The 22,823-nt window shown below is 41.6% G+C and overlaps 1 protein-coding gene across 3 annotated transcripts; it reads left to right on the top strand.

Moving 5' to 3' along the window:
* Positions 1–1,504: 1,504 nt before the first annotated feature.
* Positions 1,505–21,989, top strand: LOC311268104 (uncharacterized protein). Of its 3 annotated transcripts, none has more exons than XM_084371490.1 (14): positions 1,505–1,624; positions 12,732–13,820; positions 16,333–16,512; positions 17,016–17,114; positions 17,221–17,330; positions 17,421–17,479; positions 17,577–17,713; positions 17,802–17,936; positions 18,655–18,700; positions 18,881–18,918; positions 19,010–19,097; positions 20,014–20,209; positions 20,643–20,675; positions 21,039–21,989. In XM_084371490.1, the coding sequence occupies exons 1-14, from the start codon at positions 1,573–1,575 to the stop codon at positions 21,165–21,167; spliced, it is 2,391 nt and encodes a 796-aa protein (XP_084227616.1). In that variant the 5' UTR covers positions 1,505–1,572; the 3' UTR covers positions 21,168–21,989. The 3 variants fall into 3 exon arrangements, with proteins under 3 accessions (XP_084227616.1, XP_084227614.1, XP_084227615.1); XM_084371488.1 differs by having other exon boundaries at positions 12,732–15,311; XM_084371489.1 differs by lacking the exon at positions 20,643–20,675 and having other exon boundaries at positions 12,732–15,311.
* Positions 21,990–22,823: the final 834 nt, after the last annotated feature.

Here is a 22,823-nt window from a genome sequence, read left to right as displayed (position 1 = left end):
ATCAGTTAGCATTTTAGCACATCTGGTTCCCTCGTCTCAAAGTCAATCGGTTTTCGGTTAAATGCCTGAAATAAGGTCAATGGTTACCAAAGGCTTAAGATATTTACACGTATTGTTCTACAACATAAAATACATCATTAAACGTCCCACAATTTGATTACGAAGTGCTTATGTGTCTTAGAAGTGGCAGATGCTAACAAGTGGCTAAATGAGTTTAATGAGTTTTGTATTCAATGCTAATTAGCAAATGCTAAGACTAAACTAGGCTAAATGATACCTGCCAAACATCAGCATGTTAGGTCATGTAATTGTGATCATGTTAGCATCTTTAACTTAGCGTTTAGCTTAAAACTACTGTAAAGGTACAAGGCATTTTACAAATAATGTATTTGTCATCATCATCATCATGATTTCACGTTGTTTGGACAGCCTGAGTCCCATTTTGTCCATTCCCTTTTCCTGCGACCAGACATTAGCCAGGAGCAGCCTTAAACCAAATTCGATTAGCATGTCTCTTATTCCGACTCAACGGTCCCAACGGTCAGGTTGGACGGTTGAAAGATGCCACGCTGCAAAAGACAGTACGCGTTTCGGCAAGAGAGCCAAAAAAATGACAGTCAAAAAGACTCCGCCGTTGCACTAGCAAGGTAGCTAGTAACAGCTCCACCTACAGAGCAGCTAACATTACCATAGCTGTAGACTCTTACACTGCTTCTCCACCAAAATTAGCGGGTCTACACAGGTTTTTTTTAAATGCGTCATATGTGTCATAATAATAAAAAATGTCATAATTTGAGCCATTTGGTCCAATAACATTTGGAAAGTCTAAGAGCCGCATGATTAAATTATTTTATCCCCCTTCAAGTTAACCAGGTGCTAAACCGGATGTTAGCTGGCTTGATTGGCAATCCAGGTATATTCACAACCGGGACATCAAGCTTTTTTGCTTCAAAACACCACTTAACAGCCTTCATAGGAATGAACTGGGCTAAAACCCGGTTCTACTGCAGAGTCAGTTGACCCGGGTGTAAATTCAGAGTTTACACATTCCCATTGCACAAAAAAGCCTGACTTAGTGGGTTTAAGTGTGATTTTTGACGAGGGGTATTAGTCTTGTTTGATATTGGTCTACTTTCTTAGCTGTCTTGAAACCTATTTAAACAAATCTTTGTTCTGCTGTGATACATAATATCCTTGTGAACCTGTCATTTGATACTAATGCCAGTGTTGAGGCACAAGGCATGTACTTTATTCATTCTCTATGCAAACAACCAGCTAAAAATAGTCAGTATTGTGCAGTAAGTTCTGTATTGTGACAGGTTTACGGTTGAAGCACTGGTCCATGGGTGGAGGCAGGCTGAGCTGCAATGGGTACAGTAATGATGAGTGACAGGAGAGCCGGCCAATCAGAGGAGGGAGTAAAGCTCTTAATGCTGTCAGAGGGCGCAGCTCTGAGGCTGAGCCACCTGTAGCAGGCAGCAGCGACTACACCCTGAAGCGGACACAGATTGTGACACAGCACCGTTATTCTGTCCGCCACACAGGACCGAGGACCGGCTGGAGACCTGAACCATGTTTCTGAGCTATCTGTCTGTCGCGTTTCTGCTGGGAACAGCCATTAAAGGTGAGTGAAGTTCAGTCCAGCAGCTTGTTAAACTCTTTCTTCTGACATTTAATGCTTTGGGATGTGATTTGAAAGCATGAAATGCATCTTCATGTTACTTTTTGCTAGTTTAACTGTCGTCTACAGATGTATGGTTTTTAATATGTTGTGTTCTGGAGTCTAAATGTTACCAAGTAGAAGATTTCAGCTCAGTATTTTATGTTAGCCTGCTTATTAAATCAGTATTGATTCTTTAATGTGGAGGCTAACTAGTGTTTTTGTTGTAGCTGAGTGAGGTAGGCTACTAATGGGTATTTTTATCATCATATTTGTTATGTAATATTATTCATATTATCAAAAAATAGGATTTCATGTGCTTTATTTCCATTTTGTGAAGGTAAACACATCATTTTTGGCTTCTTTTCATCTTTTTGGGGGGTGAAGTTTAGGGTACATCTTGAATCATGCCCCTCATTATTACAGCTTCTTGCAAATTATATGTCCATAATATAGAAATAATACTCAAAATGAGTTAGGGATATTGGGATGTGGGTGCATATATGCGTCACAGAATGAACAATCCAGTGAACTAGTTTTGAGTCGTGTATATAGCCTATATAGTATTTTACAGACTATCATCTTACTTTTTATATCAGTATTGATTCTTTAATGTGTAGGCTAACTGGCATTTTAGTTGTAGTGAGCTAATTGTGACTAAATACAGGCGACTATTGGGTATTGTAATCTGTTTATCACTCACAAATCATCATACTTGTTACATGTAAAATCTTACATGTCATTTTAAAGGATCAAAAAATGGTATTTCATGTACTTGGGTGTTATTTTGTACATGTAAACACATATTTTTGGCCTCTTTTCTGCCTTTTTGGGGGGTAAATGTTAGGGTACATCTTGAATCATGCCCCTCATCATCACAGCTTTTATAATCATCAGTGGGGCTTCTTGCAAACAATATGTCCATAATATAGAAATTAATATCTGAAAATACTTTGTTAGAACTTATTTCACTGGCAAAAGTCTTCTTTGTTATGTGCTCAGTGCCTGTTATTATCTTGTATCATGTAGGTAGTGATGGGATATCACATGTAGTTAGATTACAGTTATATTTGATTATCATCCAAGAATCTATATTTTTGAATATTCACGAATACACACAGAGCGATGATGTGATGATCACACGTCTGTACGTCTATCGAGAGTTTGTCTGTGCGTCTCCGTCATCTGCGGCTCTGCGTTTCTTTCTTTAGGTGTTTTCATTAGTTTTTCCTCATTAAAACTGAGGTAACTGAGGCAAAGTATATAATGACTTTATTCCATTTCTTAAAGTTTTTGTGAAAAATACATCTTTCCTTCATCCTCTTCTTCGTCTTTTTTTCCACACATTCGTGGGGGGGAGGGTTTCCCCCAAACAGTCTTAACCCCTGACTCACAGCTCCTTCGCTGCGACTCAAAGCTCTCTGTGGGTGGACAGATGCCAGCAAGGAGGCTTCGGTCAAACAACAGCCGGCCCCCTGAAGCGCAGCACACTCCACACACACAGTTTACTCTGTGTGTGCATAAGCGGACCCCCTCGACAGCGTGGTGAAGCTGCCCTGAGGAATTTTGATGAGCTCTCCACTGTACAAGACGCGCTGAGCTTGTCTGCACTTAAATCCATTGGTCACCCTCGGTATTATTCAGAAAATGCTTCTCTGTGATTCAAGGCTCCCATATGAGGCCTGAGAGTCAGTCGCTGTCATGTGCCGGGGCCTCGCTGGAAGCCTGCGGGCTGTTCGTGTGATTAACCCGCCTAGACACATATATATAAGGAGCCAGAGGAAGACTGGGAGCTGATGGACACTTCTGAGCTCCTGACTGAGTGTGTCTGAAGTAGCAGTAAAGAAGTCCAGATGAAAAGACCTCCTAAGGGTCGTGATCCTCCTCCTCTGAGTCTGGCGCCACACTTTCTTGTGCCCTTCATAAGAAAGGGAGTGGAGCACATTTAACGCCCGCCTCGCCTCTCTTTTCCCTCTCTGCTACTGTTTCCTCTCTCGGACCACATGCAGTTTATCACATCTCCTCCACATGTGTCATGTTTAGCTGGCTAGTCATCATTAGGTCATTACTAGAGCATGTAAGCTCTGGTTACGAGTTACAGACGGGGGCAGGAATGTGAAATGGATCATGATTTCTGAATGTTTCAACTAAAATTATTTCATATTGAACCTTTAAGACAGAGTTTCTCAAACTTTGTCCTCCGTGTACCACCTCAGAAATTATTTGGCTGTCCAAGTACCCCCATTTACGGCCAACGTAAAAATATAGTAGCGTAGGCTTACTCTATCCAGCTTACTGTTTTGCTAACGTTAGCAGGTGCTGTGGAAATTTCGTCAACTTCAGTTTCAACAGGGCGGCAAAATACGCAAAATAATTACTGCAAAATATGACAATGAAAAGCAGCAGATTGTCACATTCAGGCACCAGCACCAGAGAATATTTGACATTTTTGCTTTTAAAAACAAAACAAAAGTTGCAGAACTAAACTAACTAACTGCACTCGAGCAATGATCCTGTTATCAGTGGGAGAAGTACATAAAGAGTACAGGTTGCTTGTGTGTGATTCAGTTCCTCCTCTCCATGTCTGTGCTAAATATCAATAACTGATTGCATCTTCCTCATTTGACGCGGCCTCACATGCTGCTATTGTGTTCACGCCCACTTCTCATGCACACTTGTTGCCGTTTCTCTCTGCGTCCCTCCCTCCTGTATCCTGTTGGATTAGAGCTGCTCCAGGGCAGTAAATCTCACTCTGTAATTGGAAAGCATGTGCTGGCGGATCTTTAATTGGATATGATATGTGCAGAGGCCCTGCGAGTGAGCCCTGCTCCAGGGAGCCATCTGTCACCTCGGTGTTACAGTATAAGAGCTCTGTTTGCTCACATACAGCGAACTCACTGCTGCCGGCCTCCTCCTGAAGAAAATGACCTAAGTAGCCGGAAGAAATAGGAACAGAGATTAGATATCTGATCGGCTTCTTGTCTGCTGGGTTACTCACTGCGTCCTTGTGCAACAGTTGCTGTGGCTCGAGGTTTTGTGTATGTGTTTGTTGGGCTGAACGTGTGTGAGGAAGAGCCTCGGTCCTCAGTCCAATGTGACGAAGAGTTACATTTTGACACCTTTATTACCCTGTTAATGATCATTGTTCTCATCTCGATAAATCAGGTAATCTATTAAAAGGATAATGATCTATAAAAGGAGATAAACTTAACACTTTCTTTTAATAATTTCCTAGAATATCCTGATCATTTTCCATGACGACCAAAATAATCATGTGTTTTGTTACTAATTAAAAGAAGAACAGAGAAAGTGTAGCTTTGGTCCACTTAATGGCCAGCAAAGTATAAAAAAAGCAAAAATATGAACTTTTTCTACAGAGAAGGAACTAACAGATATGAAAAATAAAGTTTCTAAATATAAATGACTAATTAATTAATATTTACTTTGGTTTAAGTGGAGCTTGTTTAAACTGCTTAACAACTGCCTACAAAAGCAACACAGATAACTCTGTAGATAGTACCACATTTCATAGTTACTTCCAGCAAACATCCTAGAAAATTAAGAAGTTAAACATTAATTAAAATAAATGTAACCAACATACAATAATCCTCATTAAAACATAGATGAGTCTGAGAATCCCAAAGAAATCAGAACATTAACAAAGTAAACAGAGCTTTAGAAAGTCAACAGCTGGCTCTGATTATTGGTTTTAAGACGTCCTTTTATTTCTCTCCCTCTCTACACCACAGTCTTTTACCTCCACTCTGCAGGGAAATATTGTACTAAAATTATTAGACAGGTATAGTTCGACGTTTGCAGATTGCAAATAAAATAAAAATACGTACAAAATATACTGTTTGATTCGCTTATAAAATGTGATGTGTTGCTACACAATAGACGGTATAAAGTAGTTAAATAAGCTCCACCTCGACCAGCTACAAAATTAAAATGCTGTTGGGACATTCTGCATTATGAGAACTTTTACTTTTGACACTTAAGGTACATTTTACTGATGATAATCTTAACTTCTATCTAAAACTTCTAAACTTTTTGACTTTTACATTTTTGTTTTGCTACTTTTACTCAAGTAAAGCAGGACTATTGTATTAGACTGCCTTTTTTTGCTAGGTGTACCTAATTATCAAATATTCAGATGACTATTTTCTGGATTAATTGATTAGTTGTCTTATCCTTGAAAAGTCAGAAACTAGTGCCATCCAGTGTCTTGATTTGTCCGACCAACAGTCCAAAAGCTAAATATCTTAAATTCTATAATTTCTCCTTCTATAAGACAATGAAAATAAACAAATTATCTACTTATGCTCAAAAAAGTTGGCAATTACTTTATGTTGTAGTTGTCAAATGGTGTCAGCTCCAACTGAGTGTATATAACCAGACTGATAAACATATATTTTGACTAATATTGCGATATTGACATATATTCTACCCCTTCACCTCCGTCACATGAGGCCTCGGTGTTTCTCTGATCAGGTCTGTTGACACGAGACACTCAGCAGGGTGACCGACTGTTAGCTGTTGAAAATAAAAGCTTCCTCTCAGTCCTGTGAGGTCGCTCCTGGTGACCCGGCGTCAGCCATGTGGCTTTGATGTGGCAGCCCTCAGGCCTGGTTTTCCCTCTGCAGGGAACGCTGAAGGAAACTGACCTGTGTGTGTATCAGTCATGAGGGATGTGCACCTTTGAATGCCAGTCGGTCATAAAGCAGTATGTAAGAAATGTTTACTCTCATTAGGGACCCAAAGTGTGACCAGTAATAAGCTGTGAGCTGTGCCTCCAGCATTTTTGTCTGTAATCAGCTTGTTTCGGATGTCATACTGCATGATTTCACACACACACACACCACTATAGGTCAGCTCTCCACATGACTGCTCTGTCTCCTAATGAGATGCTGCCTTTTGGCCTCAGGCTCTTCCTGACTGGTGGGTCACAACCTGTCAGCTCGCCTCCTGCTCTGCGTGCTCTCTTTAATCAGGTAGGTCCTTCTTGCCGTGCGGCTGAATGTGATGAGGAAGTATTTCAGGAATGCACTTTCCCCTAACCACAACAATAAACTGGGAATATTTCATGGCGACATCGAGAAAGAGGAGTGTTTGTGTGCAGCTCTCTTGGCTGCTCGGGATTCCTTCTGCTGTGTAATTAATACTGAAAAGGATTTATTCTGTGCGGACAGGAAATTGAGGATGTGTGCTGGGGGAACTGGATGTGATGGTCAGTTCATGAGCAGGTACTTCACAGGAGTAGCATTGTGTCGCATGAAACACAAGCATCAACTGGCTCCGTCTCTCCGTTTCTGCTCCTGGTAGTGATTTAAAGTGAGGCGAAGCTTGACAGCTGGAAACAGACGTCTCCTTGGCAACAGACACACTCCCACACTGTGCTTGTTTGATTTCTATGTTGAGAAAGAAAGAGGTGGAGAGGCGTGGCAGCTGTTAAGTAGCATCAGTTCAGTGATAGTCTGTCAAACCGAGGCGTTCGTGCTAGAGGCAGTGGAGGTAAAGCCGGACCTTCTTATCCACATCCTCCTGAGTGTGTGCTCGCTGGCCCGACCTTAGACCCACTTGTCACCCAGCCTGACCCAGTCATCCCTTTTGTGTCTGCAGGGGATTATCCGGCTGTAGGTTAAATCCTCAGAGATGAGGCTCCTTGTTAGACGTGCAAGGCAGAGCGTGCTCTTAATTACCCCCCTGTTTATTACACAAAATGGCTGTTTATTTACATTGTCTCATAAATGTCTCCAGTATGGGTAACTTCACCATCACAGGAGACCTAGAAACTTGAGCAGCAGCCTCGTCAAAGACAAAACTGTTAGGCTGCTAACATGTAGAGCTCGGAGATATGAGATTTTTGATAAATAATCATCAGTAATGAGGATATAATGATTAAGTGGGTAAGTACTAGTCTGTAAATTCAGATTGTTACATCACTTTACTGTAACGCAGCTTTTAAAACCAGGAAAAGACAACACTTATGCCGTATTACGATATATCGATATCCAAAATATCACGATAACGATGTAATATCGATAAACAGTAATGTCCCTGGTCGTTGCAGAAATGCAGAGAACAAGTTTCACTATATTGTACTGAGTACGACAAGATTCCTCTTCTTCCTCCACGTATATAGAAAATACAGAAGCAGTTTTGCTTTGATGGTGAAACAATCATCACCGTGAAGATAACAGATTGTCTGTGAAAGTTCAATTATGGCTCAGTGGTTGTAACTGTTCCCTCGCAGCTAGAAGGATCTGGGTTCAATTCCCAGCTTCCCATCACCGTCAAAAACATGTATATTAGGTTAATTCTTTGCTCAATGCCCTCGACTAAGACGTTCACCAAGATCTGGAGAAGGCCTCTGGGTGGAGAACGATAGGGAGCGACCAACAATCACTATTATATCTTGGCACAACAAGCCAGCTGCATGCTTATTGGCTCGCTGACGCTGATGAGATTACCTCCTTAGGTTTTGAAATTTGGTAGTGAAGTCATTTTTCAGTGTTGATCGGCTATTACGTGTGACTTGTAACAATCAGATAACGTGTTGAGTGTTGACCATCGTCAGAGAGAGAAAATGCTGCATCAGAGCCTAAGTAGCGCATTTCAAAAATGCCCACTCATGGACGGGTTGAATGCAGAGAGCAGGTTTCACTATGTTGCGTGTTGTTAGCATTACTGTGCAGGATGTGATGAGGTTCTTCCTCTTCGTCCTCTCTCATGTAAATGGATATAGAGAAGCGGCGATCATCACCGTGAAAAGAGAACCACTTTGTTTGCACGACAAGCTCACATTCTTCTGTGTGACAGTTTCCCTTTTGTCCATCACTTCCCCGTGTTCATAAATAGCCAGTGTTTTATGATAACACCATAACCTTCTCTCTGTATCTCTATCTGGGATATTTATGACGTGTGGGTAGATGCCAGGAATACCTCAGCAAGTCAGGAGCCTTTGTTCAGTAGCACATTTTCAAGGTCTCAGCTTCTCCGTGTTAACATTTGCAACATCAGACCATCAACACTGCGTTTGAAGGCCACAAGTTAAAAAACTGAGCCTTTCATAATTTTCCACTGGCATTACTGACAGCAGGTTAGACTTTATAAAGAATGATTGTGTAATTCCTCCAAACAAAAGCCTTTCTTAATCTCTTTGTGCTCTTGTTACTGTCTTGGCTGTACTCGCAGAAGTTGATAAGGAAGACAGTAATTTACAGATTAGGGCTTTTACCGGGAGAATCAGGTCCTCAGTTTGGTTTTATCACTCAGCACTGCTGCCAAGAGATTTATCTGATGTATCTGTTCCACCTGAAATGATGCTTTGATGTTGTGGTTATCAGATGTGGCATTAAACAACCAAGCAACCAATAAAGTTAGAGTATATCACCAAAACAAAATCACTTATCAGTCGGATTTATGATGTCCCTACCACTGAATTCGTGGAACAATTGACTTATCTAACCCAGATACCAATAAAAGGGTATAAAATTACTCGAGCCTGTTGCCATGTGAGGATAAAAATAGCCTAATAATAAAAATGATGAATAATTAATGAAGGTAGCCACAAACAAAACATCAGGCAGAACTATTTCTGAAACATTTCAGCAAATGACATTATTGATGAGCCTCATTTATCTAATCTGACACAGACTTCACTTTGATCTCATTTAAAGTCATTTCAATTTCTAGATGTCAAATTGTAGAATTAAGTGAGTGAGAAACTTAATGTACATGAAGTGTTTTGTAATTTTGGAGATGAACTGATTTTTTGAAACAGGAGGCCTTTATGAACCATGGAAATGTGAATAAAATGTGTACTAGCGAGGCTTATCAAACATCCCGATTTAAGATTAGTAAACTCAGATTAGTTAACATTATAGCTAAAGTTTTCACATAAAATTGTAATTGTACTCCCCCAGGTAGAACTTCTTTTCTCTCTAATGCCCTCAACCTGCGAGCCTACAGTACCTGTGATTTCTCAAGAAATGCCATGCGTCCATCCTGATTTGTTTCAGTGTGTCATTAGTCAAGACTGTTCCACTGTTAACTTTCCATTCTGTAGAAATCAGGTGTTGATAAGAAGGTTGTTTCTCCACACAAACACACAGCTGATAAGGCTCTTTGACCGAGTTTATGGCCACACCGTTAGGTTGAATGATACTCTTCTACTTCAGCTGCCTTCAGCTCACAGATACCTGCTACCTGCTGGCTGTGACACTGTTGTGGCACCCAGCTGATGTAGTGGAACAAATCACACACACCTGACTAATCTACAGGATGGAGTGTAAACAGAAACCGGCTGCACAGTGTCTATAAAGCAATAGGAATCTGAAAAACGGCTACAATGTGATGATCTGAGATGCGAGCAGATACAATTCAGCCTTTGAGGGTTTAATAGAGTGTGAGGTATGCACAGTGAAATGCTTAACCTTCAGCTCAGTCTCATGGAAACACACACAAGTCCTTGCAATGGATACTCTACGACTAAAATGTAACAGAGCTAATTAAGACGGGGGTTGACTGGATCTGATTTAAGAGGTTTTGCATTAATCTTGATCTCTGGTCGTCCAGAAAGATTAGTCCATTGCCCTTAAGTCTTAATCTAGACGAGACCGTCGCAAAATGATACATGTCTGTTTTATGGCGATGATCTCATGCTACGTTACTTCACATAAATCCTGCCCTGCTTAACTCTGCCACTCCCTTACTTTTTGACCATTGAAATGTCACCTGAGACTATATACCTCTTTCCCAGAATTCACACCTTTCTTCACTTCCTCGTCTATTGCCGTTGATTGCTTAATGTCTTCTTCCACTCCCTTAATACATCATTTATACGGTGGGTAAGGGTGTGCAGAGTACCCATAAAAGTCTGCTGTCACAAGGTGTGTGGAGGCTGTGGTTTTTCATCTCTAAATGAGTCTTGGTTACCAAGCGATAAAGACATTACGTCACACGGAGAAAATAATCAAATCACGCTCAGGAGCTGATATTAGTCCAGGTTTTCTCACCACTTCCTTGTGCTTTACAGGATAAAACTGTTTGTCTAAGGCGTCCACCCATCTGGCTCTCACTAACATGTTCACTCTCTTACTAAACAGGGGGCTCTGAATGTTATCATTCAATGCATACAAATGAAATGCTGAGGTAAACAGACTAAGCCATAATCAAAGACCACCTGCTGTGTGTACCGCTCCTCAAGCTGCCCTCTGGCTCCGTCCGTTCCTCCATAAACACAAAGCCAAGAGTGGGAGCAGGCTAAACGGGAACAGGCGTCACGACAGCACACTGAACAAACAGGAGGCAGCTCTCTCTTTAAAGATGGTCAAATGAAGTTGGCAGCAGTTGTGACTGACACATCGAGGTGTTGTAAACAGCCGTCACTTACGGTACCTCTTATGTGCTAAGTCACAGCTTTTGTCCACTTTTTACGCAGTGGTCAGTGCAACCTCGTTGCCCTCTGTGCTGCTTAAACTCCTGTGATCTTTGGAGCATCTGCGGCTAGACAGAAATCAAATGTGTTTAATAGCTACGAGATATGAGGTTTATATTTATATGAAAAGCTTTTAAAGCATGATTAAAACAATAAGAGACCCCATTGTTACTATAGGGGACAGTCCCATATGGTCTAGCGGTTAGGATTCCTGGTTTTCACCCAGGCGGCCCGGGTTCGACTCCCGGTATGGGAACAAGTTTATTTCCTTGGAGTACCTGCACTCAGCACAATGACCACTCAGTGAAGCGAAGCCCTCCGCAGACACATCAGCTGCCCTTAATTCATAAATCCTAATCCAATATCAGATAAAGCAATGGATTTTCATTTGGACCCGCTTTCCAGTTGTTCTCACTCATAGATACCAACCACCTACATATGCCTGATTTCTTTCATCATGATCCATGCATTATTTCCTGAAAACAAAAATGTTGACAAACACCCCATCTCACAAATCCGTTCTTTAGTTTTTTGTGTAATCCGGCTGACGGATTAACCAACCAACAAACAGACACGTACATACAACCACATAACCTCTTTGGCGGAGGTCATAAAGTTGAATTTAATCTAAATTAATGTCATCTTGAAGATGAATACTAACAGTAGCAATAACAAAAATGTATGTGTCCTGTTATTGTGGTCGACAACGTGCAAGATCTTATGTTTTTGTTGTAGTTACAATATCACAGAAACGAATGAATGATCTAATTGGCCTAGATTTTGAACACTGAGTTAATATCTGCAGCTCTGTGAACATGTAGATAAAAGTGCATTAACATGGAAATATTTGCTAATTAATGTATTTTTTTCCTATATAATTAGCATGCATAATTAAGCTAGTAAGCTGTGATGTGGTCACATCTAAAAGCTCCTTTTTGTGTGTTAACAATGGATCAAATGAGTACTTGTATGTGAAAGGTGTTGCTTGTCATGATGAACCCAGAGAGAATTATGCTGCATTTTCCCTCAGCACTATGGAGCATTTAAGCCTCTTTTAGCCAGTTGGTTGTATGGTCCTCAGCTTTACAGTTTTGGTTCACCTTCACAGCTGTCACGGTTGTTTCCCGCTGCAATAGGCAGCTGTTATCAGTGAAAAGGCTGTGATAAACTACCAGTTCACTACCTTCCCGGACCCAAACAGCTGATAAACAAAGTTAGCATCTAGCTTCTAAACATAGTGGTGCATTTAGTGTCTAACGAGCCTAAAACAGAAAATGAATAGTGAATACTGGATGTGCTTTTATCTGTTAGACACAACCACGACAATGTTTTTCACATTCATCCTGATGGCATGTGCTTTTGTTTGTAGAAAAATTAAAAAAATGGTGCAATTGCGTTGTTGTTGTAGTAGTGGACATTTGCTCTGTGTGTATTGCTCTGCCCATTTTCTAATACAACACAAGGGGACAGCTGAGAGGTTCAAATCCTTCACATAGCTAACTTAAATTCTTCCTTTTTTGGTGACTTGTGTCACAGATTTAGATTCGACTCCCCAGCATTTTAGTGAGATGTGCCCAGGAGAGAGAAAGTGATGAGTTGATAATTTTTTGAGCTTTTTGTTTTTGCCTGTAGGAACCATAGCAGAAAATGTCACCACCAGCGGAGTAATGAACAATGAGACATCAACCACTCCTACAACTTCTCCCACGACTTATACTACAACTTCACCATCATCTACCACAAAAAATGTCACAGTGTCAGTACCTACTACAACTACAAAAAATGGCACCACAGAATCTACAACCTCACCACCATCTACCACGAACCCTCACACAACCTCAGGAGCTACTGCAACTACAGAAAAAGCCACAACACAATCTGCAACCTCACCACCATCTACCACGAACCCTCCCACAACCTCAGGAGCTACTACAACTACAGAAAATGCCACAACAACATTTACAACTATGAAACCAGCCACCACCCATCCAGAGACGACCTTCTCTCCACCAAGCACAGAGTCCAGGACCACTACAGAAGCAGTCAACACCGCTGTTACCCAGGACAGTAACGTCACCACCAGCCGCCCAACGGACTCTCCATCAACTCCAACCACTGGATCAACACCGTCCACTATAAGCCCCAAGACAAGCCAACCCACCAGTACCAGTGAGACTACAAATACAACCACCATAGCTGCTTCAGATCCAACACTGACCACAACCAACGTCACAACTACAAGTACACCAACCACTCAAGCAGGCAATGTCACAACTACAAGTATGCCAACCACTCAAGCAGCCAATGTCACAACTACAAGTACGCCAACCACTCAAGCAGGCAATATCACAACTACAAGTATGCCAACCACTCAAGCAGACAATGTCACAACTACAGGTACACCTACCACGCAACCAAACGTCGCAACTACAAGGACACCAACCACGCAACCAAACAACGGCACAACTACCACTACACCTGCTCCAACCAATGTCACAACTACAGGTTCACCGACCACGCAACCAAACAATGGCACAACTACCACTACACCGACTACAACCAACCTCACAACTACAGGTACACCGACCACGCAACCAACCAACGGCACAACTACCATTACACCTGCTCCAACCAATGTCACAACTACAGGTTCACCGACCACGCAACCAAACAATGGCACAACTACCACTACACCGATTCCAACCAACGTCACAACTACAGGTACACCAACCACGCGACCAAACAACGACACAACTACCACTACACCGACTCCAACCAACGTCACAACTACAGGTACACCAACCACGCGACCAAACAACGACACAACTACCACTACACCGACTACATCCAACATCACAACTACAGGTACACCGACCACACAACCAACCAACGTCACAACTTCCACTACACAGACTACAACCAACGTCACAACTACAGGTACACCAACCACGCAACCAACCAACGGCACAACTACCACTACACCGACTCCAACCAACGTCACAACTACAGGTACACCAACCACGCGACCAAACAACGACACAACTACCACTACACCGACTACATCCAACATCACAACTACAGGTACACCGACCACACAACCAACCAACGTCACAACTTCCACTACACCGACTACAACCAACGTCACAACTACAGGTGCACCAACCACGCGACCAAACAACGACACAACTACCACTACACCGACCCCAACCAACGTCACAACTACAGGTACACCGACCACACAACCAACCAATGTCACAACTACCACTACACCGACTACAACCAACTTCACAACTACAGGTACACCAACCACGCAACCAACCAACGTCACAACTACCACTACACCGACTCCAACCAACGTCACAACTGCAGGTACACCGACCACACAACCAACCAACGTCACAACTACCACTACACCGACTCCAACCAACGTCACAACTGCAGGTACACTGACCACACAACCAACCAACGTCACAACTACCACTACACCGACTCCAACCAACATCACAACTACAGGTACACCAACCACACAACCAAACAATGACACAACTACCACTACACCGACTCCAACCAACGTCACAACTGCAGGTACACCTACCACACAACCAACCAACGTCACAACTACCACTAGACAGACTCCAACCAATGTCACAACTGCAGGTACACCGACCACACAACCAACCAACGTCACAGCTACCACTACACAGACTCCAACCAACGTCACAACTACAGGTACACCAACCATGCAACCAAACAACGGCACAACTACCACTACACCGACTCCAACCAACATCACAACTACAGGTACACCAACCACGCAACCAAACAATGACACAACTACCACTACACCAACTCCAACCAACGTCACAACTGCAGGTACACCGACCACACAACCGACCAACATCACAACTACTATAAGCCCAAGCAACAACACAACTTTGATTACAACTACAACACAACCAACCAACATCACAACTCCAGCTCCAGTGACTCCAAAAACAACTACACCAACTAACTCCAATAGCACCTTGCCTGTGACTCCCCCGCCTGCCACCACACCCTCGTCCTCTAACACCACCACCACCACCGCAAACACAACACCCACTGCTGGAACCCAACCCTCTTCACCTACCTCCCCCACCTCCCAAGGCAGTAGCACCGTACCCCCCACTGGAAATACCACCACCCTTAGTCCCACAACAGCAGCCTCAGGAGGTAGGACTAATAGCATGATAACTGTTGATGTGTGTTCTTATAAAATAATAATATTTATAATTTATAAATTGGATGCTAAAATCAGAGCTGAATCAGAAGTCTTTTGGAGCAAGTCAAGTCACAATCCCTCGAAAACAAAAGTCAGTATGCAAGTTTTTCAGGTCTTTGAATGTCAGTTTTTGAATGACACAGCCTTTGAACCTTTTTCTTTTAAAGGGACAGCTCATCCCATGATCAAGAATACATTTTTCCTCATACCTGTAATGCTATTTTTGCATCTAGACTGCTTTTTTGTGAGTTTTGGAGATACTGACCGAAGAGATGTTGGCCATGCGGTGATACTGTTGATGGGTATTGTTTCGGTAGAGAGAAAATAGTTCCTACATGAAATTGCTCACAACAAGGTGTGTGGTTTATCTTGAGTGGCCGGGTCATGAGTTCTGGAAAGAGACATTGCTGTTGAGTTTTTCAAATGTTTTTATTTGGTGCAACACAACTCAAGTGCTTTCTAGTTCTATTATATCAGAGAGAAGGCAGACATATCTACGACCAGTATCTCCAAAACTCACACCAAAACAAGCTAGATGGCTCAATCACACCACATGTAAAAGAAAAAATGGATATTTGATTTTTGGGTGAACTGTCCTTTTAAACAGCAACCTAAAAAACTGAGCCAACATCTACTTGAATTAGTAATCAGAAGCAAATTTCAAGTCTCTCCAACTTCAGTTATGTCAACTGAAAACTATAATAGCGTGGAAAGTAGGAAATCCATCTGAAATGGCTGGCATGCTTTGGAAGGTTGTCTGCAGTAATGTAAAGTTTAAGTGATTTGTAGTTAATAGGCAACATCTACCACTGTGGTCCTTTTAAGATCTACTTCACAGAATAATTGAATGTAATGTCAGCAAACTGTGTGCAGCTTTATAGAGTAAAATGTGCTGTATTGAAATAGTCTTACTGACATTATGAGATGCTGACGATGGCTGTGTTTTAAATGTTCTTGGTTTTGATGTTACAGCGACCACTACTACCGCAGTAACCACCACTTCGACTCCTCCAACCGTACCACCAAGTGGCAATACAACAGCCTCCACCACCACCACTCCAGCCTCAACCACCACCAACACTGTCACCACCCAGCGACCAACAGAAACCACAACCAACTCCACCACAGCCCCACCCATCCCGCCCCCCATAGGTTTGTACCTTTTTCTAAAGTTTTTTCATTTCGCATGGTTGCCGATGAGGCTACTGGACGAGATTAAAAAAACAGTTGGAAAAAGGAATGAAAACGATGTGAAATTGTAAAGCGTGCCTTTACAATTTGCCTTAGTGACTAAATCTACAGCCCTTCTCTGCTTTATGGAGATTTATAGTGAGTTTCAGCTCATTTTAAAACTGTCTGGCTGCAAATGCACTGTTTCGGTTCACTCTCACAGCTCTCATAGCGCTGTTTTCAAACAAAGCAGGCAGCTTTTAAGCCCACTAAAGCTCAAAGATGAATGGTAATGTTGCTTTGTATGCTTGATGCGTAAATCAGAAAGCGTTTGCATCAACTTAAAGGATGACTACACCAGATTTATAGTGTAAAATTTGTGGAGTAACCTTTTAAAAGTTGATGATTTGTCACCTTGTTTCTGCTGCCCTCAGGTGAAATGAGAAAAAAACCTGTTGTTTAATGCATGATTTTTCTCTCATCAGTGTGTCCTGCTGTCCCGTGTCCACCTGATAGCAGCTGTTTTCATGGGACCTGTCAGTGTTTCTCTGGAAGCTTCCTGCAGGACGGCCGCTGCGTACCCGGTAAGAACAAAACGACATTTCATCTCTGGTCAGATGACAAATGACAATAAAAGGAATTGTAACGCGTTGGTGAGTGTTATATTTTCCTCTCCTTGTCTTCACTCAGCCCAAGTGTTCCCAGGCCAGCTTCATATTGTTTCCTTGGTATTTAATGAGGAAATGAGGGACAGGTCTTCACCAGTATTCCAGAGTACGGCAGCCGAAATCACAGCAGCGGTAGGTTGTTAGCTCACAAAGGAGGGTGAACAGTTAAAATAAATGCTTCTCTCTTTGTCATTAAAGCACACGTTTCTTCCTGTTTCACAGCTTCGAGATGCCCTCAGAAATGAGCCAGGGTATAGACGGTCTGATGTTGTCCAGCTCGAGTGAGTAGTTTCTCTTTCTCCTAATGCACAAATGCCACAATTTACAAAACATTGATCTGTTTTCAACCTTTTATGGTGCTTCTCTGCGACTCTCCAGACCAGGAAGTGTGCGAGCAACTGTAAATAACATCTTTGAAAACACCAACACCACTCAGGAGTCTGTTGACCAGTCCATTAAGAATGCTATCAACAACACAAATACAAATGGATTGTTGGCTCATGCTACGTTTGCAGGTAAGTCTTTGATTTTGGAGGAGAACCTGACATGAATGAGCTGCACCAGAGGGGTTTTCTCATATACTTTATATCCTCTCTGTCCTAGCTACCAACCTGTGTATGCAGGAGCCAGTGCCGTGTGATGTCGACACTACAACATGCACAAATACAGACGGCCGGGCTGTTTGTTTCTGTAAAAAGGGCTACGTCTCTTTGGTGTACTCAAACACCAGCTGCAGAGGTAAAACGACTACTTCATATTCTTATTAAGCAGACCAGAACATGCTCCAGTATTTATACTGCGTCTTTTATGCTCAAAAATGTGTCGTCTTTACGATTTTCTGCTGCCATAGTGCTTTAAATTATTAAAGATTTATGTATAGAGTATAAGAGGCGATGACCCGCAGCGTTTGAAACAAGCTCAAGTTTTCCCAGCTGATCTGAAGTTAAGAGAGCCGCAACAAAACCTTCTTATCCTCAGTGGAATACTTGTGTGGGAGAAACAACAGGGAGCGAGACTCAGAGACAAGGTCAAGAGCTGTAGCCTTTTCTCCACGCCGACCTTTGGCACTTACTTCATTTATCTCTATAATTTATTTCTTTTTAACGAGGTTGTTTCCCTGGAAACTCGTGGAAGAATCACAGCGTTCTCTGTCTCTCTGTGTGGAGGGTTGTGACCAAGGAGATCAGCTATAGGGAGAGCTAAATAAGACCTTCATACTAATGATGCATACAGTTGCTTTCCCAGGAAAAGAACATAATGTACAATTATGTGCTTGTTTTTAATGGTCATCATGCAGCTTCCATATGAAGAGGCTCTCATTGTGCTCATGTTTTCATTGCATGTGCAACCAGGCGGGATGTAGGTCTCCATCTACCATGAAACCTCAGCTTGTTATCTTTTTGCTGCTGTTTCAGTCAAATGTTGTGTGTGTTGAAATGTTTGTTTCTCTTTGTAGCATGTCCAAGTGGGCAGCAGGCTGTTGGAGACACGCATTGTAAACCGTGAGTACACATATTTATAAGTTTGTTAACCGGGTAAGTTTTGCATGTCAGGTGTGTCAGAGGCGATGATGTGAAGTTGGCTCCCCCATGTGGATTCAGTGTTAAACTCCATCAATGGGCTACAGGACAGCCCTGAATTCGAAAAATGCATAATCTTAACTGCTCTGTTTTGTCTTTCAGATGTTCGTTTGGATATGCTGGTTTCAACTGCAATGACTGTGAGTAACAACACTCTTTCACAGGCAGATATGATGCAACAGCAGTGGCAGCTGGTGAAACATCTAAATGACTTCCTGTTTGTGTTTACAGCGTCCCTGCTGGCAGTAGTGGTCATCTCCTGCGTACTGGGAGCAATTCTCCTCATCATAGTCCTGGCTTTGCTCATCTTCTGCTGCTGGTGAGGATATTATTACTGTCTTACCTTTTCAATATACCTATATATTTATATTTTGCAACTAAATAAGGTGTAATAAATACTTTAAAAATTCAGATTTTATTAACATTTTTGTATACAAATTGTATATTCTTCCTATTTTGATTTGCCTTAATTGCATGTTGTATTTAAATTTATGACATGATTTCAAATTGAGTAGTTTTATTAACAGCATTATTAAATAGTCCTCAGATTTTATCTAAATATAGGTCCGATATAGGCCCGGAGTTTACCCTTTGGTGTGTAACGTCCACTGGAGTGAACAGATGTAAATTCAGTTGCAGAAAAAAGATGTTCGCACCGGAAAAATATTATTAAAATCACTAAAATCAAAGACCAAAAACAACAATGTGTTTTAGCATCTGTCGGTACTTTACAACATCTCTACTCTCTCTCTCTGTGGTGCTCAGCCCCAAGCACAGTTGTTCCTTACTGAATAAATCTTTAAAAAAAGACTTCACTTCACTTATATACAATTGTATTTTTAAAAAAGTCTGTAATTTCCTTAAAACAGTTGGGCACTGTAGTTATTAACAAACTGGGATAAATAAGGCATGTTTTGGGGACTGTTTTAAGATGTGGATGAAGACACATTTACTGTTTGTATGTGAGTATTTATGGCAGCAGGGTGCTGCATGAATGATCGACTATAAATACAACTCACTACAGCACTGTTGTTGTCCAAAAACTATAAAAACACAGACATTAGCCAGATATTTCTGTGTTTTTATTGGAGATGAATGAAGCTTTATCACAGGGAAGTAAGCTACAGTATATCAGGCTTTGGATACACAAGCAATACTTGTTTGAAAGATGGATTAATTGTTGGATTTTAAAACTATTTTACATTTTACATTCTCTCTCTGTGTGTACACATTAGGAAGGGATGCTCACAAAGCAAGCCAGACCCCAGCAGCAGTCCATACTCGTCAGGTGACGCGAACCAGCCCTGGCCCACCGGCATCACCCCCATCCCCCGCGCCACCACTAAATTTGATGCAGCCACTCCCATAGAGATGAGAGAAGGGGGCAGCACCAATAACCTGGTGGACAGAAATCATCACACCAACGGATTGGTGAGTTATCACACGCTTGTGTTGTCTCGTCTGAATTACTTATCACCACCAATCCTCACAGTGTTTGTCATCCACTAAATCATTCTCTAGATTGTTCACCCCACCATCTGATTAACCTTAAACTCACCCAGTAAGCATGGATGTAGTCATTTGCAGGTACAAAACACAGCTAGGTCTAGGTTACAGTGCTTTTCTACCAAATGTAGCTCATTTTTAGCCCTAGACATCTAGCAGTACTTGACCTGCAAATCAGCAAATCCGTGCTCACTGCGCACACTAACATCTTGACTAATTTCAGATTCACATTAGATGCTTGAATAACACGTTTTCCACCATGATGTTTAACCCAATCATCCAGCATGTATATATAGTATCAGCACGTAGCTCCGTCCCATGCTCCCTGCTTTGCCTGACTCCCAGTGTGTTGCTTTAGGGGTTTCATCCGAAGCAGAAAGGATGGAAGAAGGTAAGGCACGGCTTTGCTTTTAGATTCTGATTTTGCTAGATGCCCCCTGCTGATTATTTAGACAGGCCACAGTGAGAATCACGGTGGCAGGGATTTTTTTCCGGGTGATGGGAATCAGCATGAGAGGTCTCTTGATTGTTGTGGAAAGCTCTCATCTTCATGCTAATTCTAGTGAGTGACAGTTCAAAGAAACTCTGCTGATGGTAGTTTGGGAGTAGTGATGATTAGTTTTCAGTGCACATTGGTGACTGCGGTTACTTGTGTATGTGTGCTTGGCTTCTGTGGGTGTTTGTGTGAGTGAATGTGTGAAGTCCCTACATCTGAAAGACACTAATACACTGACTGCTTCCACTGACATTTCAGTCGGGATCATACGATCTCAACCCTGACGGGATGAGGACCTTCAAAGGTAAAAATCCGTCCCGGTACTCCTATCTGGTTCAAGGCCACGAGAACCCGTACTTCTTACCGGGAGATGGTAGCAAAAACTGAAAAACATCAAGGCCAGCTGGGGATGAAATCCACACAGGATTGAGGAACCAAAAGAAGTCTGACGCTTTATTTAAACATGTCTGAACTTGCTTGGATTAACGCCAGATCACAAAGGAAAACAGCCACCAAAGAGATTCTTTCATCGAGCGAGAGCATTTGAACAATTTGTTAGAAGTGAGGTTGTGTGCATCACGTCTGTTCTTTTGAAAAGAGCTGAATGGTGCCAGTAGATGTCGCCATTGCTCAGTGTAATTCTCCTTTTTTATGCTTAACATAAATCATTCTGTAGACTTTTAAAAAATGAAGCTTCTAACATGCTAATTGCACTAAATTGTGTTTAAGTTTACCATCAGTTTTCCTCTCAAATCAAAGGTAAATTGAATGTTTGCTTTCAGGGGCTACTAGACATTTTTCTTAAGGGTGTGATTATTTAAAACAATAAAATCTTGTATAACTTAAGGGGCTGGATCCCTGCTTTCGGGGTATTTTTAAAGGGATTTATATTGTAGCTCAGTACTCTATTTGTTGAAGCTGTACTTAAGAAACGTGCCTGTTTTAACGGTCTGTTTGACAAATAGCAAACATGCATTGTTGGTGATGACGCCTGTCTCCTGGATGTGCCAATTATCACTTGTATACATTTATTTTGAAAACTCTTATAGATATTTATCCTCGTGTGTCTGAGACAGTGCACTATTTTATAAAGTGTGTAAAGGTTTTTGTAAATGATTGAAGATCTTTTGGCAGAGTGTGTGTGTGTGTGTGTGTGTGTGTGAGAGAGAGAGAGAGAGAGTGCAATTAAATAAATTAATTTAAACACAACAGTGTTGTTTCTCATCATTGGTGGATGCAGTCAGCCAATTGTAAGTACTTAAACATCTTTATCCCCCTGTAATTTGGCATCTCTGAGTCATTTACAACTTCTTTGTGTCACTGACTTATTGTAGGCTGTAATTCAGATTAGCTCAGCTAATAAATATGGCTGCCCGACAGTGCTGTCAGAGGAAAAGCTGCAGAAACTTCAATAAGGATTCACAGGAGTTCATCTACTGAGAGACTATGTTTAGTTTCTGGCTCTGAAGACCTCAAGTCATCTTTAACAGCTCAAAAAACATACTTAACATTATTTTGTCAGCGTGATACTTACCTTTCCAACATGATTTTGAACTGATGACGTGCTTCAGACATCAAATAAATGAATAAATTAATTAGAGAAGAATTGAGCTATACTGTATGTGTTTTTGGTATTAATGAGATATTTTACACAGCGCCAAAATCCCTAAATTAGTCTATCTGGACTTCATTAAGGTCTGAAAGGCAGTTTGACCTCCTTGGTGTCTAATTGTCCTCAAACATGACATGTCTCAGTGTGGAGTAACATACTGCACGTCTTTTTCCCTGTGAATTACTTTTTAGCCAACAGAAGCCCAGAGGACATATAACACATGACATACTCTCTTCTTTTAAATAATGTTTGTGTTTTGTCACATTCATCAAATGTGCCTAATTTGTGGCAAAAGGAATGGTCACCACTTGAAGATTTTTGTACATAATGTGTTGTAATGAGGTTAGAAGAAAAGAAAAAACATATTCCAGTGATGTCACTCAGTGGATAAGTTGCATTTTGAGTTATGTAGGCACCAGTTTTAGCATTGT

The sequence above is a fragment of the Pagrus pagrus genome, assembly GCF_965226575.1.
Source record: "Pagrus pagrus genome assembly, chromosome: 13".
Lineage (NCBI taxonomy): Eukaryota > Metazoa > Chordata > Actinopteri > Spariformes > Sparidae > Pagrus > Pagrus pagrus.
Note: the sequence above shows the minus strand (reverse complement) of the source record. Positions and strands in the feature narration are given on the sequence as shown.